Source organism: Gavia stellata, chromosome 1, assembly GCF_030936135.1.
Source record: "Gavia stellata isolate bGavSte3 chromosome 1, bGavSte3.hap2, whole genome shotgun sequence".
NCBI lineage: Eukaryota > Metazoa > Chordata > Aves > Gaviiformes > Gaviidae > Gavia > Gavia stellata.
Window position 1 is genome coordinate 44,596,155 of NC_082594.1, and position 14,062 is coordinate 44,610,216.

A 14,062-nucleotide genomic window follows, 5' to 3' on the forward strand; every position below is an offset into this window, starting at 1 on the left:
GTTGATGGCATCAACAAAAACTGAATCGCTAAAAGCAGGAGGCTGAGAAAGACAAAAAAGAGCTTAGGGATCGATATGACCATTTTTTTGAGGTGAATTAGAAAGGGACATTGTGTACACATTTATAATAAATACATAATGGCGATAAGTAATCACCATTTAGAAGACTTGCCCTTCACTCTGCCAGTCAAAGGAAGCACAGGCCATGAGTAACGGCCCTGTGATGATGCCTCGTGAAACAGTTTGGTTATCCAGACCAGCAAAGTCATGAATGGCTTAATACAAACCGTACAGAAAAATTCACCGGTGTGAAAAGCAAACAGAGTAAAGAAGTATCTTCTTACTTGTTGTGATAACACCATTATTCCCATTTCTCACCTTCCAATCCTTTTTGCCCAAGCCAAAAAAGTGACTACAAACTTGGGACTAGGTGACAGTGGGAGCAATAACTCCACACAAAAGCCTCCTCTGCCACATCCACATTGAAGAGTAGAAAGTCTACAGCCAGGGATCATCACCTGAGCTGTTCAGTCAATCTAAAGTGTTAAGACGGTGTATAAGAGAAAAGCAATCTATACTAGATGAGTAGTATCCAAATCTGCTTCTCATTCACTAGAAACAGGTAGACTTATACAGGCACTTAATGCCAATTTCAGCACTGAAAATGTCTTTCAAGGATGGGAAAGACAGTCTGAGAACAGGAAATGGTTTCCACGAGAAGGTGGAAGTGAAGCCTAGAAGGTTTGCAGAGCCTCTGTGGGATAGTAATTGCTGAAACAAACTTAAGCTGAACAGAGCACTCACTCAGTTTGTTACATAAATCAAAATGCAAGCTAATTCTAATTTTAATGTAACCCTATAAGCATATAGCTCCAGATATTCAAATGAACTAAGGAACCCTTCCCTATCCTTAGGGCCCACCGTTTCAACTTAGCTGGCATGCTCCAACCTGGCATGACACTGGCAGAAACACTTGGACACCTTAAGTACCATACCACCTCACCAGAGAGGGGTAAGCACTCACCGCAGGGTATTCAGGCTTCTAGCTCAAACCAAAGTGCTAAAAGAGGAAAGCCATGGGAGCACCTATTCCTTAACTTCATTGATTCCAAGAGGAGGTCTGAACCCACACTTTCCAAATCCCAAATTTTTAGTCTAATTGAGGAGTTGTTTTGGAGAAAGGAAGAAAGGAGTCTCAGTGTCTTCTTGTAAACTGCCTCATTGGGTAACCCCTTCTGAACCTTGAGCCACCGTGTCCCACGCCCCAGGTCAGCAGTCTAATGACCCATCTGCGGAATCACTCTCTTCTCTATAGCCCATACAACATGTACTGACTATAGTCACTGCCTGCTCTATGTTCCCATTTCACATGTGAGAAGACAAAGCCTACGTTAGTAAACCCAGAGGAGAGTTCACCATTTGAGGATTTAGCCCATACCGAAGAAATTCTATAATTTAAACTTTTGGCAGCTTAATTATATTGCGAAACCATTAGACATTTTAAAGAATTAGAACATTGAACTGTTAAATATTAGGCACATGACCCATACCTAATGTAAAGGAAGTTTCTAAAAATGTTCTCAGAAAAATTTAGCAGAAAAACAGGTGTAAGAGAGAATTCAAATGTGACCCATAAGGCTCCAGTATTTAGAAATGAATTGGGATCAGTTCATTCCTTTCCCGTGGGGTAACTTGTATAAATGTAATTCTATGGTTTCATAAAACCAGGTCAAGTTTCTGTCCCTTGAGGTCCTTCGGCAATTTGAAGCATGGCAGCACTTTTTTCCTGGCTACAAGTTCAAATCTGCATGACTTCTGGATTTGTGAAAGGAAACGATTAGCCAAGCTGAAAAGACAGACCCATCCCAATTACAGCACACCTTCCACGCAGAAAACCACTTACGGGGGTGAAACACGATTTCACAAAACTGTATTTAGAACTAGCTGGCTCTTTTCATTTAAGCTGACGAAAATGCCTGTGTTTTTCGCCTCTACAAAAATAAATATTTTTCTTTCATCAGCTGGCACACCAAATAAAAGAGCAGACGACCTTATCACATAACAATGCCAGCAGTTTTAACTGACAACATCCTTCTCCTTTAATGACAAAATGTTTTACTCATGTAGTCATACTTCGGAATATTTGTGAATACAGGTATGCTTCACAACGCATTTCATAACTGTTATTTTATTACTTCTCATGATATAATCGTATTATCCTGATTTAAGTAATAAAACATGTAAAATAAGACGCACTGAGACAAAATCATAGAAGGGGTCACCAGGAAAGATGAAACCTGTACTTGGCAGACCCACATCAGCAAAGGCTCAGCAGCAGAGCGCTAAATGCCATGGAGGCTCCACTCCCTCAGGAACAACCTGAAATTACGGTGTTTAACTTCATGTCCCACGCACTGTGTACCACAGTCTGAACTTCATTGAAGTTCAACAGAATGATAGTGGGTTGAGTCTGACCACTCCACCAAGCAACACAAATCCACCCATATGGGACCATACTCATTCTGGGTCTACTAAAGCTTCCCCGGCCTACGTAAAGGGCATATCGGCCAGCTCCACGCAAACGTCTTCTAACGCATGCCTCTAAGTCCATACGCAGGCCAAAGGCCAGGAGGCACCAAGGACTGCCCCATCTCAGCCCCCAGGCAGGCTGATCCCTGCAGGAACCTCCCCACAGAGGCAGACACAGGGGGGGCTTTTAACAACAGATTCCAAGAGGGGAGGAAAGAGAACAGTCAAAGAAACTCAGGGTCTTTAAGCAAATTACTTTCCCAATGTGTAAACCTGAGACCATCATACTGCAGAGGTGGGCTGCTGCTTCTGAAGACAAATTCCACCCTTCCCTCCACTCTGCTGGGATGATGCCAGAGGAGCTCTGAACAGTAAAATCTGTTGAAAGTTTATTAATTCTTAGCCACATCCCACCTGTTGTACCTTGAGGTGGCCTCAAGCCAATCCAACAGCTGCGGCTATACCCAAACAGCTCGACTAAAAACCTCATTGATGCCCTCCCCAGGAATTGTTATGACTCCTTCCTTACACAATTTGTACGTGTGGCCCTGAAACAGCTATATGCCATTAAATTAGTATTTCTAATACATTTTCCTCATAGCTTCTCAAAAATGTATTTTATACATAGCTATACTTTAAACTGTAAAATACTGTAGCAGGAGCTTCATTTTCTACTATTATCTTTATTTTTAACACGGTATTTCAGCAGTAAATTAATTTTGAAGGGAATCAGTAGAATCATAAGCCATCTACAATACCCAATAATGTAAGACAAACTAATTTATTAGCATTTCATGTTTATTTGTTAACCTAGCCTGTTAAAAGCCTTAAGTATCAGCTTAAAAAAAAAAAACAAAAAAACCCCACTAAACCAAAAAACCTACCACCAACTGATCCTGCTTTGAATTAGAACAACATACAACAAATTTGCAACAGAATCGTGGCATAAGTCTTTAGCAGTAGACACAGACACAGAGAAATAATAAACTCCGATGTATCATCCACATTATAAGAACAGTTCTAACAAGCTAAGAGAGAAATAAATTAAAAAAAAAAAAAAAAAGAGAGAGACCATATGACTTTTCACTTGTGTCAGTCCTTACTATACACGTAATACCACCTGAGGTATTTTCCTTCCCCCCCCTTTTTTTTAGCTTTTAAGCAGAAATTTAAGGAAACAGAAAACAATTGGAAAATGGTTTCACTTCCTTCCCACCAAACTATCAGTGAGTATCAGAACTAAAATGTGAAAAGTGACAGCCATGGCACACATCTTGGACGTGCCCATTCCCTTTGAAAAGAGATAGGCTGCTTCTGTGCTACAAAAATGAATACAAAAAATCCCAGCAGGGGTATGAAGCCATGGGTTATACCAAATTCTGATACTCATTCCTGCCAAGACACTGCCCTGATTTCCCAAAATTAATTAATACGAAAGAAGACAATACTCACAAAAATGTTAAAAAATGCATCATGAATCTATCTTATGCAACAAGTGTTAATTTACAGGACATTAAAGCTAAAGCATTTTTTCAATTCTTTCAAACTGTCCCTACAAATGCAAGAAAGTATACAGTAAGACAGCTTCCTATCAAAGATGTCAACTGATTCGTTTATAGCACTTCCAAATATATTTTGCATATGCTTGGCATAAAAGATGTATGTAGGCTATTGAAAGCAACAGGACTATCCACATTCTTAAAGTTAAGCATACGGTTTAAAACCACAGCATTTTTATTTTAATGTAAATAGCAAAGTCCTACAGGTGACCTTCTCCAACAAAGAAAGGTTTTTACAGCAGGCCAGGAGACTGGAAACAAATTATATGCTTCCTAAAGGCAGATAACACTGGCATCTATTAAAACATGATACAAAACCAATTAAAATATGAAGTTAATATTTTTACTACATTTGGAAAAGTATCATTCAAAAATAATAGTTATAATAATGTTTTTTAAAGAACACTCAAACTTAATAAGCCCTAACTACATTTATCACTGATAATAATGTAATGCATTGTTTGCACGTCTCTTAAAAATACACTACCTGTAACCTGAAAGCAGCTTTTTTCTGTCCCATACATAAAATCATGATCTAGCTCTTTATTAAAAAAAAAAAATTCACTAGTAAGTATGAGAACAACGTGAAATCAAGGTTACAAAAGATGTAATTAAATAGTAATAAAATATGTATTTATGTTACCTGTTTCCTTTATAGTTTACTTTATATAACTACTTACTTTTTGATCCCTTACAATTGTTTTATCTAAGATAAAAAAGCAAAGCATTTCCCAAAAGTAAGATTTAAAAATAATTGCTATCATACAACAATTTGTAAATACAAGCATATTCTCAGAGACATGTCCTGAATAAGTGTTTCTGGTCCAAATGTAAAATAGCTACTACCTGTTCGCAGCACAGTATCGTTAACAAGTGCTCTAACATGAATGTTATTCAGAGTTATGAACTTCAATCATGACATCACAATGTTACAAATATATTTTAGCTGTCAATTATGGTAAAATGTTTGCAGCAGTCCCACGTACTCCCCTTCTTCCCCCTTCTCCCCAGCCCCATCCAATTCCAGCATGTAACTCTCTTACTTCGTCAGACAGGTAGTCTGTACGCACACCTATGTATGGCCCTCTCAGTTAGTCATACAATCTAATGAATAAATTAAACACAAAAAATACATGTCTTAATAGTTAAGATGCATTTTTTCCAGTATTTTTAGTATCACATAAAAGCATAATGCAAATAAGAAAAATAGTCTGAAAGCTTTGCTTGAACATGAGCTTGTTTTGGCTCCAAAGGAATTTAGGCAGAATTTAGCCATTTGGCTAATTTAGAGAATAATTCTATAAATTCTAAGGATTAATAAAATTTCACGACCAAAACATCCTCTTATTTTAACAGAAAAAGAACATCCAGTTAGTGTGGCGAGGTGCACTGGGAAATTTTAACTGCACCTGTTCCACTGTTTCTGGACTATGGCTAATTTCAGCCTTCCAATGGACTTAATCCCACTGTTTGATATTTGTAACAAAAAATATATTTATTTTTCATACTGAAATAACTGTTTTCTTCATAAGGAAGATGCAAAGTACATGGGATGCAAAGAAAATACCTACAGTAAATTAGTTTTGGAGTGAGCAGGGTACCTTTAAACAGAGTAACAAACAGAAAGTTGCGCAGGTGTTACCCACACGAGTATTCTCAGGGGTGCACAATAAAAACTTTAGACTGTTTTATTACATCAAAAGCATAATATTAAGAATATTAAAAAACAGGTTTATACTATTTGAGAAAGTTTCTGTTTATTCCTAATAAACTGTCTGGATACACACGATTTACAGGATCTTTCCATATAATTCTGCAAATTGTACTGTATATATTCATACACCTGCCGCAGGAGGACGTTGACTCTCAATGTAATTATCACAAAACGTCGTCTAAAGCAATGTGAACTGAAATACATTCCCTCAATCACAACTCATGCAAGCAGTTTCATTAGTTTTGGTGAATGTATCCTGAACTGCTGCTCAGGGTCCTTTCAGTCCAATATCCCATCTTTAAAAGAGACGTATGGAAATTCACAGGAGAGAATGCAAGTGTTCAGTATTTACAGAGTTATTCTTCCCCGGTGTAGTTTCCCAGCTCATCGCTACCAGTGATTTAGAGTAAAGAATTCCAAACTGGGACGTAACTGTATGGTCAAAAGCTGATCCTTCCTCTCACGAAATTCAGTGACAGTGTTTTTCTACTTTATGCTATGGAAAATATACTACTACCCTTTTTCTTTTCCTTCCATTAAAAAAAAAAAAAAGTTTAAAGCAGTTCACAGTTATTCACAGTTAATGCTAAAATTCCATATTTAAAAGATTACCTTTCAATATTCTGCACTGCTTATGAAATGAAACATCAGCACTTGTTAGGTGATGCCCCCGGCTGAGCACCGTATCAGATAAAGAAGCAGAACATAGTGGGTTAAGGATAAAGTTACTCCTCGAAGCAACCTGGATTTTAGCATTTCAAGTCACAGACATACCTTGATTCTAAATATAAAGATATTTGGTTTATGTTTCAGGATTTCTGAAAATTCTTTAAACGATAATGGAAAAAGAAAAATTCCTCCTTAATGCATACTGGAGAAATTATCTATATATGAATTAACTCTCTGGATCATAATAGCTTTTTGCAGATGACTCTTCAGCTCTATCATTTAAATACGTATTTAGGCAACTAAAAATTTACTGTCAATTCATATTATGTCAGTCCACATTATGGCGCTGTTACAGTATGCACATTTAAAGATTATTGAAAAAATTACTGTTCATGTGCAGTATATAATTTGCAAAAGGTTAATAACTATTTTAAAACAATGAGTGGAATTAACTCATAATGTAAAGCAGATGCCCCAAATGTTATTTTTAAAACAAAACATATTTAACTTATAAAAGAACAAAGGGGATCTAAATCCAGTCCTGTTGCTTAAAAACAGACAAGCATCGTGGTTGTTTCGGACTCCCGGTACGCTGGCTCATACAATTTTGATAAAACTCAGTAGTTTCTGACTGCTCCCTCTGCTATCCTGCAGCCAGAAATGAATTTTTACAGGTAAACTTGTAAAGCTCTTCCACGAAGAGGCGATACTGGCAACGCTGAAAGAGATTTACCTGTACCAGACCAGCAGAGATTGCAGAAATAATTTAAGATATCTACGATACAGTGCAAAAGGAAAATATTAAAATTCAGTCCAGTGTATGACAATTGTCTGCTTCATATGCAATTCACTTTAGATGATGAATCGCAGAGATAGGCAAAAACAGCCGTCTGGAACGATCTAGTAACAGGAGAAAGCAGAAGAAATACTAAATGGCAGTCAAACAAAGTCAGCATTTCCAACAAACATTCGGAACACACTCCAGATTACACAATATTAAGCAGACAAGTAGTAAATAAGATTACTTTAAGTGCATTTTGGGTTACGGTGCTGAGGAGTCGCGGAGAAGAAGAGGCGTGTGGGAGCAGCGGCCCCCCGAGCGCCGGCCCACCGTGGGCACGCTGCGGGGCACTGGCTCCCGGCATCCCAGGTGGCACCAGCAGCCCCAGACAGTGTGCCTGCAGCTCCGGAAAGAGAGCGGAGGCCTAAAATCAGACTGAGCATCTGAGCAGAGATAGCAGTGCTTTGTGGAAATAACAAAGCTGTTCGCTGTGCTCTCACGCAGTCCGTTCTCCTAAGTAAAGTTGATACGAAACTGACAACAAAATGGAGCATCTTTATATAAACTACAGCTACCAGTGAAGGATTTCTTTAAAAAAACCCCAAACTTTACCAATGTTCATAGCTACAAGATAAAGGAGGAGTTAATCAAACTGAATACTTCAGGAAAATCATGTGAAGCAACCAGGAAAAAATGTCCCTCTGCCCATCAGCACCAGCCCCTCACACCCCTGCCCAGGCACAGCCCCGGCACCGGCGCACGACGGGCGACCAACGTTCACCAGGGAGAAGTGCTCCCTTCCCCAAGTATCAGAATCCGGGCTACTGCCAGGGACTAAGTATCAGATTAAAGGGATAAATAGTCTGTTCTGTTATAGTAAGTATGGTCCAAAGAGCTCAACTTCTAATTTATAGTATTTACCGATAAATAAAAACCGTAAGATGGAGATTAAAGTTCTGTTATGGCGAGCGGCTGGAGTCTTTTAGGTTTTTTTAAGTCTGAGGAAACCACCTCCAAACCTTTTACTCCTTCTTTACAGTTACTGCAATTCATCCTCTGGCCTTCCAGAAGTCGTCTTTGCTTGTAAAACCTACCGTATTTCTGCTGATCATGTTTTAGTAATCTGCGGCAAGAAGGAAGGTCATCAATATAAACCACAGATACTATATATTTGACATTCCTTCCAGCTGCACTTGCTGACCTGTTCATTTAAAATATCTATGATCTGTACTAACCTATCTGGGTGAGATACTTCTTTAATTAATACAAACAGAAAAAAACTACGCAAGCGTGCAGTATTCAGTAAACAAGCACATGCTAGGTCCACATAATTTGAGGGGAGCAGAAGCTAGCAATAAGAGACTGAGTAACTGCCGTGTAAGACAGGCTTTGAAGAGAATTGTTTCACGTTCGGCATCTTTCCCCCTTATGCTAAAAAACCAATTAGGTTGTTTTCCAAAATTTGTAAACGGCTTCCAAACAGTGCAAATAATTCCCTGCTTTACGTATGAATGTCAATGAACTCATTCAAAATCATCTTCAAATGTCAGAAAAGATTAACATATCCTGGCCACAGGAGGGAGGTCAGAAGAAGGCACACGCTGTTAGTCTTTACTGGGGTGGGCAGGATCCAAAGCCAGCCTAAGGCTATGCGAAAACTCCACGAAGGGACCCAGCATGGTAAAATTCCACAACAAGTGCTAGAAACACAAGAGACCAGAAACAATCTGGGATCAATAGCTTCCAGGTCATTAATCCTAGGCAGGTGACACCCAGTGCACAGTTCGCTACTCTCTTTCACCCACACATTCAAGAAACCTGACTCGATTGGCATCTAGTAGCTTTAAAATATTTTCCATGTTTTGCCTTCATCCTTCCCCTATTTGTTTGGCATATGGCTTTCTAGCATCCCATTAATGTCAAACCATTTAATCGGAATGTAAGCTAAATGCAGAGTTTGCTATTTCCTGGATTTCTGTTTGGCGACCAGTGCTTTTTATGAGGAAAATAAAAGCAAAGGTCAGTACGACCAGAAAAGAAAAGTCATCTTCCATAACGGAAGACTATTTTTCCAGTGAACTGATACAGAAGCCTAATTTAGAAAAAGGTCCTTTAGTATCACGTTATTATTAGTAATATCACAAATAAACACAGAAACCAATTCACTTTACAGACCTCCACATTAAGCATTCAATAGAAAATCCCTTGGTGTTTTATTGATTTTTGTTTTATTGATTTTTTTAAATAGCAATATCACAGTTAAAATGTATCATTTCGGTGAAACACGTCTAAAACTTTTCCATCTCGGAGTAAGTTATTACAAATTATTTCCACAGCAACTGGCAACTAACGATTCAATCCATTTAAAGAACAACAAAGTAATGGCTTTATTTGGATGCCTTTTTTGATTAAATAACGTATTAACCTTGATGAAGCTTTCCAAAAAGGGATTAGCGTATTCGAGTGCATCAGCTGATTATGAGACAAATATAACAGTGATAAGATGCTGGTTCAAAATTTTTGAATCTGATGAGTATAACAATTTAGCCGCTAGGACGGAGTTGGCTCTTACAGCTTCCATCTCAACAGTAAGTGTCCACCCAGGATACAAAAGGCATCACCCGGCTAAAGTATGCAGTAACTGAGAGTTTGGAAAGGTCACTTAAATCACTAAAGCAAGTAGGACAAAGTATCCTGCGTAGTTACTGTAGCCTCAGAAATAATAAAAAATAATTAATTCATAAGGAAGGAAAAATCAGAATGAAATGGATTGGAGGGGACACCCAGAAAGTAAATACAGTTTTATCTTCTGATGATATCATCCACTTTGACCAAAACTCACTGACCCACTTTGCTTTATTCGTCTATACTCTAATAATACATTTTGCATACCTATTGTATATCCTTTCCATTAAGTTATTTGCTTAATGGCTGTATAAATAAGTCTACTACAATTACGCTTTTTAAGGGTCAAATCCTATCCACTTCTGAACCCACTACTGTAATTTCTACTACGCTGGATGGCAACACAGCAGACCTCAGAAACAGCTGAAACACGGCCGATTCTGTGCTGTTGACACAATCAACCCATGTTACAACCCGGCTGCCAAACCCTTTTATAGCCCTGCCAAGTCCAGGAATTGGTGTCCCTGTACTACCCCCCCCCAAAAAAAAAAAAAAAGTTTATCTGTTTTTTAATTTCACATCTTCAAATTACAATTCACACAGTATGACCATCTCAAAATAAAACTTCCATCAGTTTATTTTAAGGACCGAATCTTGGAACTCGCGCAGAGTTGTTACAAGTTACATGCCACACAAAAAAAAAAAAACCCCAATCGTCTAAGAGCAGCTATTAATATTCATGTTGATTCCACATGAAACAACAGCAGAGTTACCCGAGCAGGAGCAGCTACAGTTATGTCAGCGCTTGGAAGTTATTCCAGGCTGTTTTGTCCTGCTGCCCTGAATATTCAGGAACTTCAACAATCCATCTAGCAACAGCTACGGCAGAGTAAGTGCTTTGCTTCGCCTTGCTCTGTGCTAATGAGTCCCAACTACCCCCAGCTAACTCAGGCGGGGGGAAGGAGGGAATGTCACACCCCCCCGCCACTAGGGAAGGGAAAGAGCTCGGCATCGCATGGGGTTAATTCCCCACGTGTTGGCTGTTGCTGCACCTTGAAATCTGACAATAGGAAAGTGAAACGAGCCCGGTCTGTTTATTTGCGTATATTGAAAGTAGCATCGGGACTTTGCCTACGACCTCCTCCGCGGCGAGCCCTCGCTGCGGGTGAAGTTCCCACCACCCCGCCAGCGCGGCAGGACCAGAGCCCCCCCGCCCCCGCCCGAGGCAGGGGGAGCCCCCGGGAAGTGGAGGCGCTTCCGACCGCTCAGATCGCGGGGTCACGGCAGTTACGCGATCCCTTCTCCTTATCAAGCAGATTCAGCCCTGTAACCTACAAATTGAGAGATAACAGCCCCACGATTTCGCCCTCAGTTGCAAAGCAGGCTGCTATTGCAGCAGGAATTTCCTCTTTCGCCAGCTCCTTCTTCCCCCCTCCGCACTCCTCCCCGGTTGTGCCAAGTTTGGGGCTTCACCTCTCCTCCGCGAGCCCCCCCCGACCCGCGGGGTGAGCGGGCAGGGGAGCGCGGCGGTACCCCCGCACCGCCCGCAGCCGGAGCGCTGCCCTCCCGCCCCCGGCGCCATCCCCGCCACCGCGCCCGCGCTGCTCTGCGCGGTAACGTGATTCAGCCCTGCCAAATCCCCTCCGCGCTCCCGCGGCCCCCGTCGCCTTCTCCCCGGCTGGCGGGGGCCGGGAGCTGCTCGCACCTGCTCCTCGGGGACCGCCCCCCCCCCGGGGGGGAGCAGGCCAGCCCGGCCGCCTGGCACCTCTCCCCGCTACCCCAAAGCAAACCAGCCGCCGCCACCACCTCCTCCTCCTCCTCGCCGTCTTCCCGCCCTCCCGCCCCCCCCCGCCCCGTTCGCCATGTGGCAACTGCCTTATAGACCTATACAAAAAGTGCACGTGCCCCTTCGGATATATGACAGCAGCTGATGGCCAAGAGGCCTCCATCCACCCCGGATCGGGGCCTCTGCCCGGGAGGCAGCTCCGCGCCCCATCCCATTTACGCGAAACCCGAGTCTGTGTGTGTCGTGTGTGTGTGTGTCCCCCGCCCCGGACGGCTCCCCGCCCACTCCTGTGCACCCTTCGGGCAGCTTTTTCCGAGGGCTGCCCGTGTTAAAGATACACCCAGGGATAAACTTGAGGAGGGGAGTCGGTCAGAGAGCGCATTTTGGCCCCGCTGCCCCCTCCCCCACCGGCCCTCCGCTCCCCGCGTAAGCCGCGCGCTGCGCTGCCCGCGGCCGCCCCGGGCCACCGGCTCGCCTCGGCCGGGGGGAGAGAAGGGGACAATGACAGGGCGACGCTTGCACGGCACGCAGGGAAGGGGGCAGAAGCACCCCTCCTCCTCCCTCTCTCCCTCCGTCCCACCGAGAAGCGGCGCAGCCGGCGGCGGAGGAGGCCGGCTGGGTGCCGGGGCAGCGAGGGAGAGGGAGGGGGCGAGCGCATGTGGCCGCAGGGCGCGGGCCGCCCCCCCGGGCCCGCGCGGTGGCAGCGGGAAGCGGCGCAGCGCCCGCCCGGGCCGCACCGCGCGGGGGTGGGACGGGGGCGGCGGCGGCGGCGGGGGGGGCCCCGCGGGGTGTGCGTGTGCCTTGCGGCGGTTACCTGGCGTTGGTGCAGTCGTTGTAGAGGGTCTCGAAATCCTTCCTGGAGATGAGTTTGCAGCGGTTGACCCCGGGCTGGATGGCCCCCAGCCCCCTCAGGATGCGGACCTGCTCCACGTTGCAGACCACGGGCGTGATCTCCAGCCGCTTCAGCTTGGTGTAGACCGTGTGCAAGCCCCCCACCAAGTGCTTCAGGAAGAGGTCGAAAGCCTGGGGCAGGCAGATGAGCTCGCAGCCCTCCACGGTGAAGGAGGCCACTTTGGCCCCCCTCAGATCCACCATCTTGCACTCGTTATTCTGGGGGGTGTTCTCCACCGGGGACGGGGTCGAGTACACGGGCTTGCCGGGGAGGCTGCTGGCCGCCGCGCTGGCCGCGCTGGCATTGGGAGTGGAGGTGCCGCCGCTGCCGCCGCCGCCGCCGCCGCTGCTGCCGCCGCCGCCGCCGCCGGTGCCCAGGCTGGGGCTGCCGCCGCCGCTGCCGCCGCTGCTGCCGTTACCGCCGCCGCCGCTGGTGGTGGAGGTGACTGTGGCCGCCGCCGCCGCCGCCGCCGCTGCCGCCGCTGCGATGGGCTCCGGCCGGAATAGGTTTGTCCCCGAAGCGGCTGGCGGGGGAGCGATGGACGGAGACGGAGAGGAGGTGGCCGACGAGGAGGTGGTGGTGGTGGTGGTGCAGGCGGCAGAAGTTGAGACCGGAGGCTGAGGGGGGACCAGCTGGGTCGGAGGGATCAAAGCAGCCGGTACGGCCATGGTCACATATACGGCGGAGGGGGCAGGGGGAGGGGGGAAAGTTCCCACACACACACGCAGGGGAAAGGGGAAAATTAAAAAAAAAAATTAAAAAAAAAAAAAGGAGGAAAGGATAGAAGGGAGGAGGGGGGAGAAGAAGGGGGGGATAACCCCGGATCAGGTGCTGCGGCGAGCGAGAGAGCAGGGGGCAGAGTGAGAGAGAGAAACGCACAAAGTGTCCCGCAAGTGGGGACGGAGGAGGAGGAGGAGGAGGAGGAGGAGAAGTCCGCTCCGGGCGGCGGGGCTGGGGCCGAGGGGAGGGGGAGGGCAGTTTCTTTTTGTGGTCCTTGCTCTAGCACCACGTTAAAGACGAAGGTGAAAAGGAGGAGGTTTGAAGGACTTCGGTTCTCTCTGGCAAGTACATTGATCAAAGATTGAGAGGGGAATGACAGAGAGAAAATGAGCTGGGAAGTGCTGGCTGCCGCCGCCGCTCTCTCGCTCGCTCGCTGGACGAGTTGTTGTTGTCACACGGTGCGGAGGGGAGGAGCTCCGGCAACTTGAAATACCCTTTGAAGCAGCGAAAGGCTCACTCACTAGTATTAACCCAAATTATCCAACCAGGAACCCGGAGCAGGGAAACGGAGAGAGAGGCAGAGAAGTCCCTCTCCCCCCCCCCCCCCCCCCCAGGAACCGTTAGATTACATGTTTCATATTTCACCCCACCAGAGACGAGATGCAATTTTCCCAGCCCTTTTCAGCAGTCGCTTGTCAACACAGTTTGTGGAGACACACGAGCGTCTCCCGCGTTCCCCCGAAGCCGGGGCGCGGGGCGGGCGCTGGCCGCGCACCTTGCCGGGGCT

General features: G+C 45.0%; 1 protein-coding gene across 2 annotated transcripts in view; it reads right to left on the reverse strand.

Annotated features, from left to right (window-relative positions):
* DACH1 (dachshund family transcription factor 1) overlaps window positions 1-13,223 on the reverse strand; it is a 337,708-nt gene extending 324,485 nt beyond the window's left edge. For both annotated transcript variants that reach the window (XM_059817543.1, XM_059817535.1), the window contains exon 1: window positions 12,478-13,223. In XM_059817543.1, coding sequence (XP_059673526.1) covers window positions 12,478-13,223 — 746 coding nt within the window. The remainder of the gene's footprint in view (window positions 1-12,477) is intronic.
* Window positions 13,224-14,062: the final 839 nt, after the last annotated feature.